Source organism: Citrus clementina, unplaced genomic scaffold, assembly GCF_000493195.1.
Source record: "Citrus clementina cultivar Clemenules unplaced genomic scaffold, Citrus_clementina_v1.0 scaffold_7, whole genome shotgun sequence".
In the NCBI taxonomy this organism is placed as follows: domain Eukaryota; kingdom Viridiplantae; phylum Streptophyta; class Magnoliopsida; order Sapindales; family Rutaceae; genus Citrus; species Citrus x clementina.
The window spans coordinates 8,909,341-8,931,920 of record NW_006262075.1 but is presented as its reverse complement, the minus strand read 5'-3'; the positions used below and the strand labels follow the sequence as shown (position 1 = coordinate 8,931,920).

General features: G+C 35.2%; 5 protein-coding genes and 1 pseudogene across 5 annotated transcripts; 1 reads left to right on the top strand and 5 right to left on the bottom strand.

Annotated features, from left to right (window-relative positions):
- Nucleotides 1–173: 173 nt before the first annotated feature.
- LOC18036801 (protein disulfide isomerase-like 1-6) lies at nt 174–5,548 on the bottom strand. The gene is made up of 12 exons (XM_006426899.2): nt 4,806–5,548; nt 4,383–4,512; nt 3,240–3,405; nt 2,770–2,888; nt 2,366–2,446; nt 2,189–2,278; nt 2,031–2,102; nt 1,881–1,949; nt 1,621–1,701; nt 1,061–1,195; nt 799–852; nt 174–709 (listed from the first exon to the last, which is right to left on the bottom strand). The coding sequence occupies exons 1-12, from the start codon at nt 5,348–5,350 to the stop codon at nt 578–580; spliced, it is 1,674 nt and encodes a 557-aa protein (XP_006426962.1). The 5' UTR covers nt 5,351–5,548; the 3' UTR covers nt 174–577.
- A 411-nt stretch (nt 5,549–5,959) lies between these two features.
- Nucleotides 5,960–7,610, bottom strand: LOC112096788. The gene is made up of 3 exons (XM_024180546.1): nt 7,278–7,610; nt 6,632–6,817; nt 5,960–6,499 (listed from the first exon to the last, which is right to left on the bottom strand). Exons 1-3 carry the CDS (start codon nt 7,410–7,412, stop codon nt 6,221–6,223), a joined length of 600 nt encoding a protein of 199 aa, XP_024036314.1. The 5' UTR covers nt 7,413–7,610; the 3' UTR covers nt 5,960–6,220.
- A 407-nt stretch (nt 7,611–8,017) lies between these two features.
- LOC18036800 lies at nt 8,018–10,112 on the bottom strand. Its single transcript, XM_006426897.2, has 3 exons — nt 9,333–10,112; nt 8,690–8,875; nt 8,018–8,557 (listed from the first exon to the last, which is right to left on the bottom strand). The coding sequence occupies exons 1-3, from the start codon at nt 9,780–9,782 to the stop codon at nt 8,279–8,281; spliced, it is 915 nt and encodes a 304-aa protein (XP_006426960.1). The 5' UTR covers nt 9,783–10,112; the 3' UTR covers nt 8,018–8,278.
- Nucleotides 10,113–15,659: 5,547 nt separating this feature from the next.
- On the top strand, nt 15,660–16,521 carry LOC18036848 (dynein light chain 1, cytoplasmic). The gene is made up of 2 exons (XM_006426896.2): nt 15,660–16,021; nt 16,123–16,521. The coding sequence occupies exons 1-2, from the start codon at nt 15,884–15,886 to the stop codon at nt 16,282–16,284; spliced, it is 300 nt and encodes a 99-aa protein (XP_006426959.1). The 5' UTR covers nt 15,660–15,883; the 3' UTR covers nt 16,285–16,521.
- A 387-nt stretch (nt 16,522–16,908) lies between these two features.
- LOC18037344 (D-3-phosphoglycerate dehydrogenase) lies at nt 16,909–20,821 on the bottom strand. Its single transcript, XM_006426894.2, has 4 exons — nt 20,387–20,821; nt 19,575–20,087; nt 18,418–18,927; nt 16,909–17,651 (listed from the first exon to the last, which is right to left on the bottom strand). The coding sequence occupies exons 1-4, from the start codon at nt 20,819–20,821 to the stop codon at nt 17,133–17,135; spliced, it is 1,977 nt and encodes a 658-aa protein (XP_006426957.2). The 3' UTR covers nt 16,909–17,132.
- Nucleotides 20,822–21,228: 407 nt separating this feature from the next.
- On the bottom strand, nt 21,229–22,365 carry LOC18037769 (annotated as a pseudogene).
- Between the last annotated feature and the right edge of the window lie 215 nt (nt 22,366–22,580).

The following is a 22,580-nucleotide window of genomic DNA, read 5'->3' as shown; positions in this document are numbered from 1 at the left end:
AGGTGGGGTAGGCATGGCAAACATGATTGAAAAGATTGAGCAAAATGATTTGTCGATATTTTTTATATGAACTTTAGTCCTGGAATGTTTCCAGAATCCAGTTGCACTGACCATAAGTATACAACTTCACAACAATCAAATAGAGATTCCAACTTCATCAAGTACAGATGCAGTCAAGAAACGTAATGAAATAGTATTTTCTTTCTGTTTTCTTTAATGCTAAGCAATATAGCTCAAAGAGTATACATATAAATGAGGTTACAAGGGAGCCAAAATCCTACTATTAAAGTAAAGAAAATCCGAATTTGTTTTTATTCAGCATCACTGCTGGCAGTAGTTATAACTCGTATCTCTAAGAATTGGATACCTAATAATGCAAGCAGATTCAAAGTACCGGAAGCATTTGAATTTTGAAAACAGATCTTCCAGGATTTTTACTAATAATATACTAATAAACTGATTCACATTGTTTCCCTGCTTCATCTCCTTCTGCTTGGTTTGCCTTTCTTTTTTTCTCTTTTTTTTTCCTTTTTCCTTTTTCTGTTAAAAGTTTCAATATTCCAAATCACTATAAGATCTATAATTCATCTTTGGGAGCTTGATCCTTTTCTTTCAATTGTTCATCTTTTGGGGATTGATCTTTTTCTTTCAATTGTTCCTTGATAAATGCTGCTATGTTCTTTGAGCTGGACCTTGCTGAAACTTTGATCTGTCCAGAAAATGAAAGTCTTACATTAGAAAGATAAGAGTACATATTAGACAAAATAAATGAATAGGCATATATTATTAGACAATTACCGGATTTGCTTTATCACCAGCTGGGTAGAATAGAAGTGTTGGGTACTCTTCAACCTGCAATGACATATAACGACAATTCATAAGCTATCATCATTCTTTATGAACTATAATGAGGTCTAAAACGTTTCTCAATTGAGCTCCAATTTCTAAAAACTAAATATTGTCAGAAACATATCCTTTTTCTTTTCTCTTTTGTAAATATTCTGAAATGTATAACAAAATTGCAAGAAGATTCTGGGGACTAAGTTTCTGAAACACACACCTGCAGTTTTGGATGCTCATTTGCAGAAGCATCTATCTTTGCAATGACTAGATTGTCCAAACCCTTGAAGTGCTTAGCCAGCTTTTCGATTTGCTTGCTAGTTGTCTCACATCTGACACACCATGGTGTATATACCTATTTTGCATCGATTGAAACAAGGTATTTCACCAAAGTGCATAAAATTCCAACAGATCAGAAGTCCGATTACATGCATCAAAGCAAGAGTACTAATGCAGACAAATGAGATCCATTGTTCAACAAGATAAAGGAGAAGCAATATCCTCTATTACTTATGATTCCACTTTTATGGAGATTGTGGCATGCATGCTTCAGCACTCTGACCAGTCATTGGATCATGTTTTGAGGTTTATCAAACAACACAATACTTTACATATATTAGAACAATGACAAATGGTGCACTTGAATGATTTCATCTTCTGTTCAATAGGCACACCTAAATACAGTATAATGAGTATGATTATCGAATAGCTTAAACAAGATCTTATCACCATTTAAACATAAAAAAGAGCTATATGCAGACAGAAAGAACATATGCAAACCTCTAGAAGAACATCCTTGTGACTGTTCAAAACCAAGTCGTCAAATGTCTTTCCCACAACAATCTGCACGTTTGCGTTTGTCTGCAAGTTTGACACTCATCAATAAATTTGACATTTTAAATGAAAAAAAATTAAAGAATTGAAAAAGATGTCAGGTTGAACATTTTTTGAAATCCGAGATTGAAAAATAAAATATAAATTTAGATAATACAAACAGGATCCCAAGTGCTCATCCAACGAGTAAGAAATATCGCACTCACGTTATCTGGTATTGGCTGTGATTTCAAGTAAGGCGTCAGAGTACCATGCAGAAGCCTTGAGCAAAACTCCTAAAAATATCATTTCAGACAAAGTAATTAGCCTATGTAGATGTTTCAGAAAAGTACACACCAAACAGATGAGAAATTTACTTCTATGTTGCTTGGCGTGAGATCTGACTCCAACAAAAACTTTGAAATGGCTTTGTTATCAAAGGCAGTCACCTATCAGACAGACAAGAAGCTATCAGTTTACAGCTTCAGTTAAAGGATACTCAAAAGACAGCTAATAGTCAATATTGAAATCTAACCACAGTGTTCTTTGATTCTTCAAGCCCAAATAAAGTTAAAAATGGCTTCGCCAGGTCTTCATCTGCGATATCTACTGCTGTAAACATGATCTGCACCAAGATAATAACATTATCAGAATATAATTGCAAAAGATTATGGTTTTCTTTAGTAGCTTCAACAATTCTAAAACTAAATACCTTTCCCTTGAAATTTCTTGCTATATCTTCAAGTGGCTCAAGAAGACTCTTTAAATCATCAGCTTTTGCAAAGACATAAACCTGGATCACAAGCTTTACCTCGTTAGCATGCAAGTACAGTTAATGATCAATGCAAGTATAGCTTATGATCAACACAATCTTGGCAAGGCAAGAAATCAACTTAAGTTGTTACAGACGGGACTAACAAAAGGCAAAAATGGTGAATTATCTTTCCACAGAATTATGAGTGCTGTAATGTTGAAGCTCCCTCTCCATTAAGCAGTTTAATTCCTTGTTTAACTCATAATCTTATTTGGGAAAAGGTCCAAAGAATAATATTTGTGTAAAGAAATAAAACAAGATAAAAGCTTAAACGAAAAATAATAAGTTGGAATTATTGCAACCTGAAGTTTGATAGGGCTGGAGTGAACACTGGCAGAATTTATATCAGTCAGTTTGGTAACTAATGGAAACTTGTTGTAGTTCAAAAACTGCAATATTTTGTCCATTATGAAGGTCTCTTCTGCAAAACCAAACAAATTTATTTTTCATTAACTCAGGAAATTCTTGCTCATACTGTATGGAAACAAGAAAACAACTAAGGTTGAATGAATTTTAAATTTATGTTGTCTAAAAATTTTTCAAAGTTTGGTTTCAAATTAACAATATTATATAAGATATGATACTGATGAAATTTCTTAGTTAACAAGCTGACCACATTTGGTAAATGCAATAAAAACAGCCACTCCCTTGAAGCATTTGCTAACAAAGCATAAGTTTTAACAAGATGCGAAAGTAGTAACCAATCAAAAAGTATTTCAGGGCAAACCAATATGCCAACAACAGAAATATTATTGTAAAATCACCAACTCACCATATCCAGTGTATCTATCTGGCTCACTTTTAACAATTCCAAGGAAGTGGTCGGTAGATTTGATATCAGGGTACAGGACTTTGGCAACCTCAAAGTTGCTTGTTTCAACAAACTGGATTTCATTATCTGCAGCTGCTGTTTTTACAAATTCTTCATAATCGGATCCCTGAGAATATTTGTGTGTCATGTAAAATGAACACCAGTACATAAGCAAATGCAGCTGAAACATATCTTATTTAAAACGATCTTGACTATTTATTTTAAAACATTAGCGACACAAAACAATTTGTATGACAAGCTGAAAGATGAGAAAGTAGCCATGAAGTTCCTAAACTATATAAACTGACCATGAAATTGTTATAGGATGTGAGATAATGCTCATATCACTATCACATTTTTTTTTGTTTGGCTACATTATCACTTCAAAAGTGGGCAAGATATTATTCAGAATGACAAGCTCACTACTAGTCTACCACTTGAAGGAATCTGAACCGCATGATCAACCAAACAATTGGTAATCCAAAACATATTACCTAAGCAACAGAGAAAAAAAGAGAGAGAGACTTCACATCTAGACAAATTTCAATTCGCAGAGTGCTTTCAAAAATGTTCAATTGCTACATTTGACTTCATATACAATTATAAAAGCAAAGCAGCCAATTCTTGGTCCAACCAGTTTTGCCAGTAAGAATTACTTAAATCTGGGTCTGCATCACTTGAAACAAGCCAAGTTTGACCAGAATGTTAGAATACACCAAATAATATTAGCTTTGTTGTGTTACCATCCACAGGGTGTACCGTCTTTATCATCAACACCCTAAACTTAGAAGCAGAAAATATCAATTTAGCTAAATTAGGGGATACCTGTCGAGAAGCTAGGCAATGACCCAGCTTCATTAATCAAAATAAATTCCATCTCTATGATTCGTAACTGTATTCATCTGAGCAACATATTAAAATTAATTGGATGCAATCATTTTATTCTGCATGATTTTCCTCTGAAACCAAGTACAGACACCCTTTGGATTAAAAACAGCATTAGCAAAAAGAACTTGTACAAAAGTAGTAGTCTGATTCCAAATCAGGATCTAGAATTTCACGAATACTATGAGCAAACACAAAAAATAATCCAAAGCCACATACCTCAAATTTCTTAAACATGCCGAGAACAAAAGTTTGGTACTTCTTGAGAAATTCTTCTGCCTCATTCACAGTGTTTGTTCTCATAACAGGAGCACCAGTCTTTTTCCTAGCCCATACCACAATATCTTGCCTGATTCCGCACAACCCATTTAACAAGTTAACACACATATTAAGGTTTTAGTAGCACTACCCACTTATTTCTAAAATCAAACTATTACAATCATACAAAAAAGGAGGGCACGTATACTTTGGTCAAGTAAAGGTGCTGCTCAAATTTAGACAATTAAGCATAAATTCACAAAGAAAACAACCCAAAAATTACATCTTTATGTTATTTAAGGCCCTAGACAACATTTGTAGGAAAAAAGAAGTTATAAACGGACAACAAAATAGAACAAAAAAAAATCAATAAGCAGAACTTACGCAGAAAATCCACCGGTGTAAGCCTGAGCGGTGCCATTGACGAAAAAGAGCAAAGTAGGGAACCCTTTGATCTCAAGTGCAGCAGCAGCCTTGGGGTATCTATCAGCGTCAAGCTTAGCCATCAAAATAGGACATTTCAATTCCTTAAGCAAAGTAGCAGCCTCAGCAAACTGAGGCATGAGCTCAGCACTCCTTGGACACCAAGGGGCATATCCAAGAACCAGAACAAACTCATTCCCTTCAGTAACCTTTTTCCAATTCTCTGTGTTCAACTCAACAACTATCCTCTGTGCCCTTGACAGCACCTGTGCCTCAGAGAATTTCGAGTCCGCATCATCCACTTGAGAATCTTGTTCATGTTCTTGCTCTTCTTGATCAATTGCTAGTAACTCATCAAGTTCATTATCCACGTCATCGTTATCATTACCATTTTCAGTGTCAAGATCAGAGGCAATGGCAATGGTGGTGGTGGTGAAGAATGAGATGAGTAGAAGGAGAGAGAGGGTGAAAAGGATGAATCTTGAAGTGGGTTTTGCGGGAAACATGGAAACCGAGTGATTTTGATTTCTGGGTACTTGAGAATATGCAGTGAGATTCAATAAGAGATCTGGACTTGTGAGGGTTTTGCGTGAAAAGATTTTTAACTAAAACAATGCGAAATGAAGATACAAGGGGAGCTGTCGACAGTCAAAGAAACTACTAAAGTTATGGACGTGCACCCCTTTGGTCCTCTTTTTTATTCTTGTTTTATTTATATTTATTTTTTTTCCAAAAGAAATACTAATTCCAATGATCCAAAACTTTCGCTTTTTATTTTTTTTTATTTTTTATTTTTTTGGGTCAAATATCCGATTTTACCAATTAAAGAAGATAGTGTGGTATAATTTTATTGAGATTAAATTTTCATGACTTTTATTAAATTAATTTATTTTTGCCATAGAATGTTAATGTTTACTATATTTCCATTTTTGCTAGCCTGCTTGTCTTAGTAAGCCCGAGTTACCATATGAAACACAATTTTATATGAGAAGAGACAATAAAATATTTAGTTGACTTATTTAAACGCTTACTTTAAGATTTAATGCACACACGGAACCTCATTGGGTTTGGAATGCAGCAGCAAGAAAGATGGACTCTAAGCAACAAGCATAGAATTATACACAATCTCCTCTGTTGATTTACATTCTTGGCAAACATTATTTCACTTCCATGATCCTTTCAAAAGACTAAACATATCGTACGTGCAACATAGCTTTGCATATTGCTTGCGTGAACCTTAAAAGGACTATGAATACATCTCATTTTTCCTTATGAAGTGGAAGAAACCCAGGCCGCAATCCAGAAAATACAATAACAGGAAAAACATGAGCAACTTATACAAAACTCAACACTTCATCAACCAACATTCGGTCTGATCAGTCATATGTGCATGCATTCTTCTTGAACTTGATGGGCTTAGTGCTGAGAATGTCGATGACTAAAGGGCAGGTAATTTGCTTCTTGTGTGTTGTCTTCACCAGCTTTCCCACAGCTTCTCCTCTTGATCGGATTCCAAACTTCAGTGTCGACGGAACTTCACCTCCGGTTGGAGTAATTGTCAAACCTGATCCTGCCCCGTAGAGTGGAACCTTGTTACCTTGCAAGTTCACCGACACAGTTCGGTGACTTTTCCTTGGCTGATAATATTTCTTCAACTGCAAGTCATCACAAGTTGCAGCGTTGCAAGATGATTAGGGCTTTTGCTTGTTAGCATTGAGAAGTTTAATACGACCGAAAAAACTAACATTTTTCGTTGTTGTTGACATGTTTGAGACCAGAGTTCTCACCTGCCCAGTTGCAATAACAATCTCTGAGTAGACGACATCGATAGGCGTGGAGCTGACATGAATGCCAAATATTGTAGCAGGGTTGTACACGCTTATCTTCAATGAGCCATTCATTGTTAGCATCTTTGTTGGAACTCCAGTGGAGTCTGAACCCTCACCGACATAGAAGTTGTGCATTGATAAGCTCTGCAAAGATCAAATGTCCTTTAGGCAGCCAGAAAAAATTCAGAATGCATATGATATGAACCTAAAATTTGATTACAGACATGAGCTTTTGTTACAATTAATCTCATCTCTTAGCCAATCCAATTGCCTCATTTTAGCTACAAAACACAGTGGCAGCTTCATTATAGAATTTTGAGATTATTCCACTACAAAATCCGTTTATTAGCCTTGCGCATTTTAACTACATAAAACCAAACAGAATTAAAATTCCTTCTGTATTAAAATCATTCCTTGATTACTCATGCTTCAACTTTTCACCCACCAAAGTTATTTATTTTTAATTTTTGTTTTTGTGAGCATAGCATGACTAGAAAAAATCACCTAGAAGGTTTTATGAGTTAAACTAACCTGAGTTAAATATAACAAAAAAACAAAATTAGATACCAAAAACAAGAGAAATTAAGGAACTAAATTAGCATACCTTGACAGTAATCTCTGCCTTGACAGTGTCAAGATCAGAGGCAATTGCAATGGTGGTGGTGGTGAAGAATGAGATGAGTAGAAGGAGAGAGAGGGTGAAAAGGATGAATCTTGAAGTGGGTTTTGCGGGAAACATGGAAACCGAGTGATTTTGATTTCTGGGTACTTGAGAATATGCAGTGAGATTCAATAAGAGATCTGGACTTGTGAGGGTTTTGCGTGAAAAGATTTTTAACTAAAACAATGCGAAATGAAGATACAAGGGGAGCTGTCGACAGTCAAAGAAACTACTAAAGTTATGGACGTGCACCCCTTTGGTCCTCTTTTTTATTCTTGTTTTATTTATATTTATTTTTTTTCCAAAAGAAATACTAATTCCAATGATCCAAAACTTTCGCTTTTTATTTTTTTTTATTTTTTATTTTTTTGGGTCAAATATCCGATTTTACCAATTAAAGAAGATAGTGTGGTATAATTTTATTGAGATTAAATTTTCATGACTTTTATTAAATTAATTTATTTTTTTCATAGAATGTTAATGTTTACTATATTTCCATTTTTGCTAGCCTCCTTGTCTTAGTAAGCCCGAGTTACCATATGAAACACAATTTTATATGGGAAGAGACAATAAAATATTTTGACTTATTTAAAAGCTTACTTTAAGATTTAATGCTCACACGGAACCTCATTGGGTTTGGAATGCAGCGGCAAGAAAGATGGAGCTAAGCAACAAGCATAGAATTATACACAATCTCCTCTGTTGATTTACATTCTTGGCAAACATTATTTCACTTCCATGATCCTTTCAAAAGACTAAACATATCGTACGTGCAACATAGCTTTGCATATTGCTTGCGTGAACCTTAAAAGGACTATGAATACATCTCATTTTTCCTTATGAAGTGGAAGAAACCCAGGCCGCAATCCAGAAAATACAATAACAGGAAAAACATGAGCAACTTATACACAACTCAACACTTCATCAACCAACATTCGGTCTGATCAGTCATATGTGCATGCATTCTTCTTGAACTTGATGGGCTTAGTGCTGAGAATGTCTATGACTAAAGGGCAGGTGATTTGCTTCTTGTGTGTTGTCTTCACCAGCTTTCCCACAACTTCTCCTCTTGATCGGATTCCAAACTTCAGTGTCGAAGGAACTTCACCTCCGGTTGGAGAAATTGTTAAACCTGATCCTGCCCCATAGAGTGGAACCTTGTTACTTTGCAAGTTCACCGACACAGTTCGGTGACTTTTCCTTGGCTGATAATATTTCTTCAACTGCAAGTCATCACAAGTTGCAGCGTTGCAAGATGATTAGGGCTTTTGCTTGTTAGCATTGAGAAGTTTAATACGACCGAAAAAACTAACATTTTTCGTTGTTGTTGACATGTTTGAGACCAGAGTTCTCACCTGCCCAGTTGCAATAACAATCTCTGAGTAGACGACATCGATAGGCGTGGAGCTGACATGAATGCCAAATATTGTAGCAGGGTTGTACACGCTTATCTTCAATGAGCCATTCATTGTTAGCATCTTTGTTGGAACTCCAGTGGAGTCTGAACCCTCACCGACATAAAAGTTGTGCATTGATAAGCTCTGCAAAGATCACATGTCCTTTAGGCAGCCAGAAAAAATTCAGAATGCATATGCTGTGAACCTAAAATTTGATTACAGCCATAAGCTTTTGTTACGATCTCATCTCTTAGCTAATCCAATTGCCTCATTTTAGTTACAAAACACAATGGCAGCTTCATTCTAAAATTTTGAGATTATTCCACTGCAAAATCCGTTTATTAGCCTTGCGCATTCTAACTGCATAAAACCAAACAGAATTAAAATTCCTTCTGTACTAAAAATCATTCCTTGATTACTCATGCTTCAACTTTTCACCCACCAAAGTTATTTATTTTTAATTTTTGTTTTTGTGAGCATAGCATGACTAGAAAAAATCACCTAGAAGGTTTTATGAGTTAAACTAACCTGAGTTAAATATAACAAAAAAACAAAATTAGATACCAAAAACAAGAGAAATTAAGGAACTAAATTAGCATACCTTGACAGTAATCTCTGCCTTGAAAGGCCTGCTGGCACCCCAAATAATCAAGCAAAAAACAGTAAACAAAAGCACAAAACTGAAAAGAGCAATAAAGGCCTGAAACCTTCTTACAAAGCCCTTATCTTCAAACTCATCATATTTTCCTTCTTCCAATATCACATTACACTCAGGCCACCCTTTATCGTTCCTTTTTCTCGTCCCTTTCCTCCCAGAAGACGACCGGAAAATGCCTGAAAACCTGCTGGCAGAAGAGTTTCTGGAGTGCCTGCCGAAAGACGGATGTGAAGGCGACTCCATGGGGCTTGGTTGCAATGAGGATGACTTGTCCCCATCCTGAGAATCCCTTGAAGGGCTTTGCACATAGTACACAGGACGTTTTGGTGACCTTGAGGGTGATGATGGTGCCAAGCTTGTGATGTCAGACTCAGATTTTGCTGATAGCATCATTTTTGTTGAAATTTGTGCGGCAAATGCCAAAAGCTGAACAAATTATGCTACGCAGTTGACTGAATCCTACACTTTTGAGTGAACTCCTGAGCTGAAGGTCAAACTTCTGTAAACTTTTTACTTGAAAGAGACCAACAAGGACTTGAAAACAGAGCTCAATAGGGTGTGTTCAGTAGCGAGGAGTGAGTGAATACTGTTTTCCGACTTATAGTAGTTCAATTTCAAGTGAAGAAGAATGAAAAAGATGGAAGCACAAACGGAATTTTGCTTGCTCTGTTTCCTCTGTTGTAGGAAAACAGAGTGTGAGAGACATTCAGTGAGGTTGTTTTGTTGTCAAGGACAATGGGATAAAAACAATGCATGTTAAGCTTTTGTAGAGCAACAAAAATGGAGTTCACAGAAATCGGGGGAAATAACATCAGTATCCGTATTTTTCTTAGATTCTTAAATAACAATATCGTTTATCCATATATGACAAACAGGTCCCAAACTATTATTTTCTTTACTACTGTCATCCAGTCAAATGCCTAGTTAAATGATCTTAGTTTGAAGTAATTCTATTATATCATGCTTGAAATGTTGTAGTTTATTTTGAGCTAAATTTAGATATGTTTTAAGTTATTTCACTAAATTTAAGTAAAATTTTGACTCAAAATTTAGGTTGATAAGTGAAACTAAATTTTAAAACTCAAATCTTAATATTTATGAGTATTTCATATATTAATGATTTGATTAATTTCTTTTAGATAGGTCTAAATGTATTCAGTGTTAAGTACATACTCCTAAAATATTACAGCAGAAATTCAATATCTGAGGGAAATGTTATCATTTCATTATGGATCGAGGACCTATTTGTTATAAGTGTAAATTTAGTACCATAGTGAGAGAACATCAAAAGAATCGGGTGTAAATAATATTTCCCGAAAAGTAGTTGTGGGCTTGCGCTCGACTCGAGCCTAAACCCAGACCTTAGGTTTGGGATCAAGTGTCGGCAGCGTAAGAACTAAGAACGTGATTTAAATTCGGTTCAACTTTTGTCACGTAAGCACTATTATAATTTATACGGGTGTGTGCTTGTATTTTTATTTGTTATAAAAAAAAAAAAAAAAAGAGTAAGCAAAGTTTGAATTAATTTGTTTAGCCTTTTACATATATATATAATTGGTTAAAAAAAGTTACTTAAAAGTTACTATATAAAAGTAGTTATAATACGGACATATATATATATACACACACACACACACACATGAAAATATTTCTCCAGTAAGCATCAAGAAACTATTTGAAATTCTTTTTTATGATAAGGTAATTTTGATATTTTAAAGTATTTTAGGAAATATTAAAATGATATATTTGTATTGCTTGTTTGGTACTAGTGGAGTTTTGAAAACACTACCTACCTTAGAATTGTTATTTGGTTCTCTATTTTTTTTTTTCAAATCATTGTCGAATTCTTGTGAATAATTATGCCAAATGACAACCAACCCTATAGTATTTTTATTAATTATTATTAGCAAGTGGGTATAAATATCATTATCTTCCATCACTAATTGGAGAACAGTTGAAACTTGTTCTCAAAGAACCTTGAACCACCAGAATTATACATGTATTTTTGGATTTTCCTTATGACATCGTTGTCATATTTCTGGATTCATGAAAGCATTTCTTGACAGATTTAGCAAGTTTCAAGTTGATCAGTTGATATATAATTGCCTATATATTTATCTTGCTTCAAGATGTAGCCCTTTTAAATGTAAGGTATATTGAATAAATGAATATTTTCATGTAATTTCCGAAACAATGTAAATTAATACTCAATATCATAAATTCAAAATTCACAAGTATCTTTTCTTTTTATGTTTTGCTAATCACCCAAAAAATCGATATAAATTTTATTTGATATTAAGGTGTTAGGTACTGCTAATAACGTGTAGTCAATATAATTTTTAAATTAAATTAATTTTTAAATCATAATAATTAATATTTACTAAATAATTTAATATTATAACTCTTAACTTACAATTGCAAATTAGAATAACGAGAAAAGGCATGTACACCAAGAACTAGAGAAAAAGAAAAAGGAAATGCACACAAACAAACATTTCAAAGTAGGTTTTGTGGGGTTCAATTAAATGGAGCTCTGGTTGAAGAAGACAAACAGAGATGGTGGAAAGACAGGAGAAGTGGACCATATGTTGGTCCATTTAAGAGGCAGCTAGACAAATCTATTAATAATTTCTCTTCCTGTACTAATTAAATTTATTTATTTTTATTTTTTAAATTTCAGTATATGGACCATTTTTCCCATTCCTTTTCGTGGGAACTGACAAATTTAATTTATGAATATTGTTTGGTGAATTTCTTCAGATTGACTAACCATGTTGATGGGGACTACACAACTTCACCAGTTAAGAGTGTGCTCCCTATAACTCGAGGCACGCCTCTCTCACTCTTTTATAATGGTCTAAAAAGATGGTAGTAATTTGCTTTGAATTAATGCCTTGTCTGTAGAAAACTTTGGATTGAAATTAATTTTGTTTTTTGTTTTTTTAATATTACATTACAATGCAAAATCCACTAAAAATAAATAAATAGAAGGGCTTATTCTAAAATTAAAAGAAATTTTACTCCCACAATCAAATAAAAAGTACTTTTGAATTTTTATGATACCAACCACCATGCCAATGAGTAATTAACACTCCATATGGTTAAGATTATCGTATCTTACACCGTTAATGAAAAATATTTAATATATTTATTCCTAAGAATTTGATTTTCCCACACTAGATGGATATATAAACAAATCATTGTTTAGAGTTTATTTTTCCCAGTAAATAGCTATTAGGAAATAATAATAACTTGTACTATCAAAGTCAACTAAGATGCCAAAATTGAGAAAAATTTCTCCCTTAATAATATTGTAATATGATAGTAGATTTCCCCTTTTTAATGGGTTAAATTTCGAATTATTCTCAATAAGCACCTATGTTATGCTATCATTGTACATTTGTATGCACCTAGACTTCTGGAATTAAGAATTTCGATTGCAACGCCATCATATTGTAATTTAACAATAGATCCTCCCTATTTTTAATATTTGTATATTGACTTAATTTTTTAGAAAACTTTAGATAGATGTATTCTTTAAAAGTTGACATGGAAGTGAGGGATGGCAATGGTACCCACAAATCCACCCAAATCCCCTCCTTCCAAAATCCGTCCGCTGCCGATAATTTTACGGATTGTTGGCGAGTTCGATATTAGAAATTGAAACCCACACGACATTATGGATGGGTTTGATATTAACTAAATATCTTATAGATACCTACATGGATATCCACCAAACTTGTAACTTTTTTTCCCAAATATTTTTAATGTAATTTTAATTAAAAAATAATTAAATCTAAAAATATATAAATTAAATAAATGTAAAGTGCAAACACGTTAAGTGTGGTGTGTGCAAGTTGTAACTCATAACTTAACTTAAAATAAGCCCACACTATTTTCTTTTCATCTGCGAGCAGCTGCTGCAAAACCTAGCTATCCAAACTATTTTCCTTTAACCCATGAGCAACAGCCACACACCCATTTCCCTTTCACCCACGAGGAGCAGCCACACACACCCATTTCCCTTTCACCTGTGAGCCGCAACCGCACACCCATGAGTTTTTGATGGCATCTGTGATTCTTTTTATGGATTTATATATTTCTTACTTAAATTTGAGAATTTGTATTGAATTGATGTTGAAATTTTAATTTTTTATTTATATTGATTAAATTTAGAATTGAGTGTGTTATATGAAATTTTAGCTTATTGATATAAATTTACATATTGAATATTTATGATTTTAAATGTAAAAACCCGCAAAAAATCCATTGAATACTATTGCGGGTTTGGTTATTATCAAAACCACAACAGGTGGTTTTCTTAAAAAATTAAAACCCGCAATGGGTGCAAGTTTGGTAATTTAAATTATCATGACCCAATCCATACTTGACAAGATATTATCCGCTTTGGGCCACACCATTTTATTTTTTTGTGCCCATACACTCCAAAACGCGTCTTGTCAATTAAGATGTGGATTCTTTTAAATTCAGCATCTCTTCTGTGCTTTGCCAATGTGGGATTCGTATAGAGTGTTACATACACTCCCCTTAAGGACTGAGCGTCCTCCCTGAGGTTTACCCCACCATCGCTCAAAAGGACACGCAGAGCCACTCTAATACCATCTGTTATGACCAAACCCAGACATAACAAGATATTGTCAGCTTTGGGCCTTAACAAAACCCGTACGGTTTTGTTTACGACCCGCTCATACACCCCAAAACATGTCTTGTCAATTAAGGTGTGAACCACCCCTTATAAACCCAACATTTCTCCCGTGCTTTGTTGATATGAGATTCGTCTAGGGTGTTACATAAATTTTGTGATGGTGCGCCGGCGGTGCCCATTACCATCCTTACATGAACTCAAACATCGGGACGCGGACGTAACAGGGAATTTAATTCTGGCCGGGCTAAAAGAAAAATTCGATAGTATATCTCATGTATCAATGTTGCATTAAATGTAGGACAAAATGAGTCTTGGTCATTATGATAAGAATTTGGACATCATGCAGCCTATGTGTATTTATAACAATATATATTTGCAGTGAAAGATTTTACCTGATTAGCTTTTAAATAGTTTTATTTAGATAGTAACTCGATTTCGAATTCGAATCGTAGAGGCTAAAATATTAATTTGGATTTTGTCAATCCTCGTAAACTACCTTTTAAATAGTATATTTAGTTAAGACTTAGTTACTTATACATTCTTTTCCAATAATCACCAAACTTTAATTTTTTATTCATCAGGAGGTGATTAGAAATTCAAATCACATAATTTATACACTCCACCAAGAAATCTGGGATTCATTTTAACAATTTGGTGACCTTAGGTTAAAGTAACTGCCACTTTTTACTTGGTTGCTTGGATTATGTCTTCAAGATTAAGATTGAAACCCCATTGTGTTCTGACCAAATCAGAATAATTTTGCCTTGTTCTAGTGTTCTGTGTACATTTATGTAGTTACAATTGCAGTTTTATTTCTAGGAAATATATTGTCGGTTATGTTTGTGAAGGAAATTAATCACAATGCCGGGATTCTAACATTTCATATATCTGGTTAGAGCCTTTTGTCTTGTAGTATTTCGTATTTTAAACAGTGCGATAAAAGTGATGATCATATCATTTTCATGAAATCTCGTTGATATTTTGGCTTTAAGATTGAAAAAAAAAAATCTCAAAAGAGATTTTTTTGTTAAAAAGCAAAGTTCAACGAATGCGAAAAGCATGATGCTGATGCTTCACAAAAAGCAAAAAGCAAAATGGCAAAATATCTAATTTATTTAAATTTATCCCCCAAATGACAAGAATTACAATATCAGACAATGAGTCTACCAAAGCAAAAAAGGTTTTCTTCATTTTTGTTTTTGGCCCAATGAGCAAAAAAAATCATATTTAGCTGGATAATTCTTTTTTTTTTCCTTCAAAATGGATGGTTTAAATCTCACTGATTGGAAATCCAAGTTTCAAATCTCGTCAAAAGAAAAATATTTTTGTTACTGTTTTGTCACTTTTCCCTATAAAAGGATAATCTTAAGAAATAAAAAATGATATCCTCACAATGATTCGGTTAAAGAAAGCAATGAACTACAGGCCCCGACATATTTGGAGCTCCTCCTCATCATTCGTCTTTATCTTTTACCATCTTTATCTATCCCCATTACCCCCATAAGGGCATAACTGATAACTCAAGCAAAGAGGTTTCAAGAGAAAAAAAAAAAAAGAAACACAAAAAAGTAAAAGCAGCTAAATATTAAATTGAAAAAGTCAGAAAAAAATGATGTATGTGCTACTGGCTCATTTGTATGACTCAAGTCACCACTTATATTCGGACTATAAAGAGGCTTCTGGGGTTTGAAGTCTTTGCTTTTTTCAGCACACGAGATTGAGAGTTTTAACTCTTTTCTGGGTTCTCTGAAGATACGAACCAACTTAGTTCATATATCTACATATATCAAACTAAGTTTTGGTTTTGTTTTTTAGAGTTCAAGAGGAGATGCTGGAAGGCAAAGCTTTGATTGAAGATACAGATATGCCAGTGAAGATGCAGTTGTATGCCATGGCTTCTGCTTCTCAAGCTCTTGATGTTTATGATGTTTTTGATTGCAAATCCATTGCTGCCCACATAAAAAAGGTACTGCCTTTCCCTTCTCTCAACACTCCAAGAAATGATTTTATTCTCTTGTTTCTTGTTTACTTTGGAGCCGAATGTTTTATGTTTATGGAATTTGGCAGGAGTTTGACAAAAGATATGGGGGAGGGTGGCAATGTGTGGTGGGATCAAATTTCGGTTGTTTCTTTACACATACTGAGGGGACATTCATTTATTTTCAATTGGAGACTCTCAAGTTTCTCATCTTCAAAGGTTCTTCTTCTCCTCCTCCCACCAGTCATTGATGCCAAGTCCATTTGTTTGTAGGCAGAAGTTCTTGGAAGAGAACAAGTGAACACTACAAGAGGGAGACACAAGGGCATGGGGCGCATGGGTTGTCGTTTTTCTGTTTGTTTTTTTGGTATTTTCCTATGCGATTTAGAGCCTTGTAACCGGGAATGTAAAAAAATGCCTATCTTGTGTAAAGAAGACGATAGCTTAATTGGTCCTGTTTGTCCACTTCTGTTTCAATATATTCTCATTTGCACCATCTTCATCACTTCATTGACTTCATGGGTGGTTTAAGATTAAGAGCTCTAATGAAATGAAAAGATAATGTGGAATGAATTATTAAAAACTATTAATAATATTGAAACTGTTAACGCTAATTAGGAAAGGATGTCGTATATTTCTTAATATAACCTTGGACACTTACCCCACTGCATTCATATCCCTTAAATTGGGTTGAGGCATTTAAAGGCGCAAGATCATTCCTGACCAATCATGTTTGGCAAATCCAACAAATTATACCATATGAATGAAAGCCAGGGAACCAACAGAGACTAATGCTAATTTAAGATGGGGGGAATCAAATGAAGAGTATAAATCAAGGGGAGGAAAAAAAAATGTTAAAATAACTAATTTGGTGCTATTCCAAAATCCATGTTCATATTCCTTACAGGGATGCTCAAGTCATTATGACATGCTAACTACCAGCTATGATTAAGAATAAAATCAACTTTTCAGGACTCATGGAAATTGTTCAAAGAATACTGATCAAAATCTCAACAGTCCATACAATTTGGTTAGCAGAATATTGATCTCTTTAATTTGAAAAATCAATACTCCAATTTCACTTGCCTTCTTCACAAAATCATATGACTGGAGTCAACAAGGGCTTGTTACTAAAATGTGCCACCAAGTTTTCGATTACAAGGTCCGCCATTGCCTTGCTGGTTTCCTCTGTATCACTTCCCACATGTGGCAAGAGGACTACATTATTAAGGCCTAGCATTTGTTCAGGAACTTCAGGCTCATTTTCATATACATCGAGCCCAGCTCCAGCCAATCTTCCTTCAAGCAATGCAGATACCAGCTCCGGTTCATCTATATGTGCACCTCGTCCAATGTTGATGAGAATGCCACTGGGACCTAATGCATCAATGACTTTGCGATTGACAATGTGGTGAGTTTCCTCTGTTAGAGAGCAAGCCACAATGAGGATTTGACAATTGGAGGCTAAGTCAATAATGTTTGTGTAGTATTTATAATTTGCATGTGATTTCTCCGACCTGGAGTGATAACTAATTGGGCAACCAAAAGCTTCTACTCTCTTTGCAATTGCTGTTCCAATCCTGCCCAGCCCAACAATGCCGACAGATTTACCACTGAACTGAAGGAGAAAACAACAGATAAGGTAATTAAATTTCAGAAGCAAAAACAGATGGAAATATTAAATGAGAAAATAGTAAATTCATGAAACACATCAACAATCCAGATATATTTAGCATGCCCTTTATACCTACAATTGAAATCTCCCTACCCAAGCTAAGGTAATCAACTATGAACTATGGAGAGATGTCATTCTCCCTCCACCATATTTACTCCAATATTGCTAAAATCACCTGAAAAGGCACCACAAATCAATTCAACTTGTCTCTTCGCTGAATCTATCTTGAAACTGTTTGGATTGGCAATAAATCGCTTTCCATCTCATTCATAATCTATGCTTATCGGCGCACTGGGCTCTCCTGAGACTTAGAAGACCTACGTATTTATGATCTAATATATGCAAAATGGAGATTCATAAACTTGATCTTCAATGGTACTCAACCCCAAACTAAGATGAAAAACAGTTCAACTTCCTAAATCCAGTGATTAAACAGTTTGTTACAAAATAAAACACAGAACAATACAAAGAAGAAGATACAGTAGCATTGTGCCGTACTATACAAATCAAATCAATCCAGAACTATCACACTATCAATCGAAATTTGCATGCAGAAAAGACAAATTCATGAACCAGAAGCAAATTGTACCTAGTTAGGAATGATATCAAAATCAAATCCAATGAAAATGAAAACTTTCCTAATTCATTCTCATAAACTGTCACTAAATACAAACCAAAGCTCAAAAACAAAAGAACCCAGATGACAAACCTTAGAACCCAATTCGAAGTGACCATTTTTCCACTTGCCAGACTTAACAAACTCATCAAACTCACAAACCCTTCTCAGAACAGCCAAAACCAATCCAACAGCCAAGTCTGCCACGTCATCAGTCAACACATCAGGAGTGTTAGTAACTCTAACAGCCTTGTCTTTACACTTGTCCAAGTCAATCTTGTCCAATCCCACACTGTAACTTGCCACTATCTCCAAGGTGGGAAGTGAATCTATCAGCTCTGCATCAGCCCCACATTTTGTGTCACCTACCACAGCTCTGATGGCACTTGAATTCTCTTGGAAAAATTTGTTTTTGCAAGATTGAGTCCAGAGTTTAAAGAGAGTGAAGCGGGCTGCGAGTTCTTGTTCGAGGTAATTTGACATTGGAGTCGTCATAAGAACACCTATTTTCTCCATTTTTCCAGTGATTTTTCCGTTTGAATTTCCCTTGAAATAGGAGTCGTGAAGGCAAAATGGAGGGAAAATTACAGACAGATCCTTAACCTTAGGTGTAAATACAATTAGTTGTGCACATGCTTGAATTGTGACAGTTAAATACCCCTTGTGAGAATTAAAAAAACATTTAGGATGAGATTTTGGCACTGTCTATTATAATGAGTATTATAATAAGTACAGGCAAGTAAAAGTTGCGGGATAAGATTTAAAAGGTTTCTTAAATCTTAGTTACAAAATAAGTAAAAATTATTGTTTCTTTAAGTATATTCTCTCATTTATTGAATTCTTATCGTACATTTATTTACTCTTACATAATTAATTGAGAGGTACACATAACACATAGATAAAAATTTAACGAGAGCACTCAAAAATTTAACGGGATAAGCATTGAATTCTTATAAGTCAATGCTTATGGTTTACCAACCATTTCGGCTGTTCCATAAATAACCCAATAACAGATGGCTATGCCTAAACGTATAATGTCTTTTGGAAAAATTCTAAGATCTTCTAAAATTTTCCCTTGTTAAGACCTATTATTTTTAATGATTCACATTTGATTGAAGAAAGAAAGCCTATGCAGTCGCCTACTCAATTTGATAATGACACATTCAATAATATAAATCATTAAAGTTCATGAAAGCATAAAATGATAACAAGATTAAGCTTGCAGGATGTTTCATGTAATATTATCAAACCACCGGCGTTAATAATGGTTTCTTCCCAAAGTGAGCCTGCAAGTTTCCAACAACAAGATCAGCCATGGCCTTGCGAGTTTCTACTGTTGCACTGGCTACATGAGGCAACAGCACTACATTTTCAAGGCCAATAAGCTCTTCAGGCACATCAGGCTCATGTTCAAACACATCAAGTCCAGCGCCACCTAATCTTCCTTGAAGCAATGCAGACACCAGCTCATGTTCATCAACCAGAAGGCCTCTGCCAATGTTGATAAGCACACCTTTTGGGCCTAATGCATTAATGACTTGTCGATTTACGATGTGTTGAGTTTCTTCTGTTAAGGAACATGCAACAACCAGGATCTGGCAGTTTGAAGCCAAGTCAATGAGGTTTGGATAGTATTTGTAGTTTAAGTTTGGTTTCTCAGTTCTGGAGTTGTAGCCGATAATGCAGTCAAATGCTTCTGCTCTCTTGGCAATTGCCGTGCCTATTCTGCCCATCCCAAGAATGCCAACTGATTTTCCAGTGAACTGATCATATGCAGGCAAAAGAAAGAATTAGTGTAAAAAATAGATAGGAAGCAAATTGGAACGGATGACAAGAACCCCAATTAGAGAACTATGTGTACTAGAGCTTCATAGAAGCTTATTCAAAGTTGGAAAAAAGCTGCACAACGAGATTACAATATTTGACTTAGCACAAACACTTATACAGATCGGCAGTTAAATTTTTTCTGAAATTCACTCATTCATGTTAACAAATAAAATGAGACACACTCAACCTTCAATGATATATTTCAAATGCTAATAAAGAAACAGAAACTAAAAACCTTAGTAGTCAACTTGAACTCTCCCTTCTTCCACTCCCCACTTCTGACATATCTATCACTCTCACAAATCCTCCTCAACACAGCCAATATCAACCCGATGGCTAAGTCTGCTACATCATCAGTCAACACATCAGGAGTGTTAGCAACTCTAATACCCTTCTCTTTACACCTAGCCAAGTCAATTTTGTCCAAACCTACACTGCAAGTCGCCACAATCTCTAGTTTAGGTAAGGATTCAATCAGTTCTGCATCTGCCCCAGCTGCAGCACTACCAACGACAGCTTGAATGGAATCTTTATGAGTGTTGATGAACTGTTCCTTGTCTTCAAAGTGCCATAACTTGAACACCTTGAAGCTTTTTTCAATTTCTTGTTCAAGATAATTTGATACTGGGCAGACCATAAGGACAATGATGTTGTTGCTGTTGTTGTCCATGTTGTTGTCCATAAGGACACCTTGAAGCTTTTTTCGATTTCTTGTTCAAGATAATTTGATAATGGGCAGACCATAAGGACACTGATGTTATTGCTTTTGTGAGAGTGAAGATTGAAGCTGATTCTCAGAGGAGTTTTAAGCGGTGGAAGAGGACATGTGTCTCTTGTTTTGTATTATTCTGCATGGTTTGCTTGTCTTGTTGTGAAAGTTTCATTTATCTCTTAGCGGCAAAAATAGGAGAAAATAAGTCACAGTAACTAGCAAATTTGCAGATAAGACAATCTGCAAGAGGAGAGGGGAATGAGGGTTTTGTACTGGAGTGTTCAATTAACAATATCAATTCATACAGCTTTATTTAAGAAGTGCTTGCTCCAAATATATTCCCGAATGCACTCCAAAAGTTGCAATCATACTACAGGAGTCAACAATGGTTTATTCAGAAAGCATGCCTCCAAGTTCTCAATCACAATATCAGCCGTGGCTTTGCGACTTTCCTCAGTGCCGCTTGCTGCATGAGGCAAAAGCACTACATTTTCGAGGCCAAAAAGCTCCTCAGGTACTTGTGGCTCATGTTCAAATACATCAAGTCCAGCACCAGCTAGTCCTTCTTCAAGCAATGCAGAGACCAATTCAGATTCATCGACAAGAGCTCCTCTTCCGATGTTGATGAGAAAACCCTTTGGACCCAGTGCATTGATGATTAAGGGGTCGATGATTTGGTAAGTTTCATCGTTTAAGGGACAAGAAACAACCAGATTTTGCAGTTTGAAGCCAGTTCAAGAAGACTTGTATTTGGTGTTTGGTATTTCTGCTCCGGAACGGTAACTGATGAAGCAGCCAAATGCTTCAGCTCTCTTTGCAACTGCCATGCCTATTCTTCCTAAACCAATGATGCCTACTGATCTTCCAGAAATCTAAAAGAAAGTAAAAGAAGAGCAGGCTGTTATATAACAATTATATAACAATTACATTGTTATGGTTGTCTTGGAGTTTGAATCTAATCTGATAAGAAGTGTATATATATATACACACACACTCTCAGCATTTACCATCTGTACATTTGAATTGCAAACCCAGGAGAAAATGTACCCAAAGACAGGTAATTAATCAAGAAAGAAGGCCACACACCTTAGTAGTCAACTTATATCCCATTTCTCCATCTTCACTCCTCACAAACCAGTCACACTCGCAACCTTCTCAACACTGCAAGCATCAACCCAATGGCTGCATCAGCTACATCATCTGTCAACACATCAGGGGTGTTGGTGACCTGAATTCCCTTCTCCTTGCACTTAACCAAATCAATCTTGTCCAACCCCGCGCTGCAAGTAGCCACAATCTCCAGTTTAGGCAATGAATCTATCAGTTCTGCATCTGCACCGACCGCTGTTGCATGCCACAGCTCGGATGAAGTCGTTATAATCATTGAAAAACTTTCTTTTGTCCTCAAAGGTCCATAACTTGAAGAGCTTGAAGTGCTTCTTGAGTTTTTCTTCAAGGTATGTGTTCATGGGAGAGGTCATAAGAACACCTTTAGAATCCATTTTGTTCCTTCAATTTTTCACTTTATTGTTTTGGTAGATTGGTAGTTGATGTGTAAACATCTTCTCTGCTGATTGTTGCAAATCAATATTTTTGGAGAGGAAAGAAGGTTGATTTAACCCTATAGTTCTTTAAAATTCACACTCCGAAACAAGAAAAAGTTGGTAGATAAGATTACTACTTTTTTAGCTTAGTGTATATCTTCACTAATCACGAC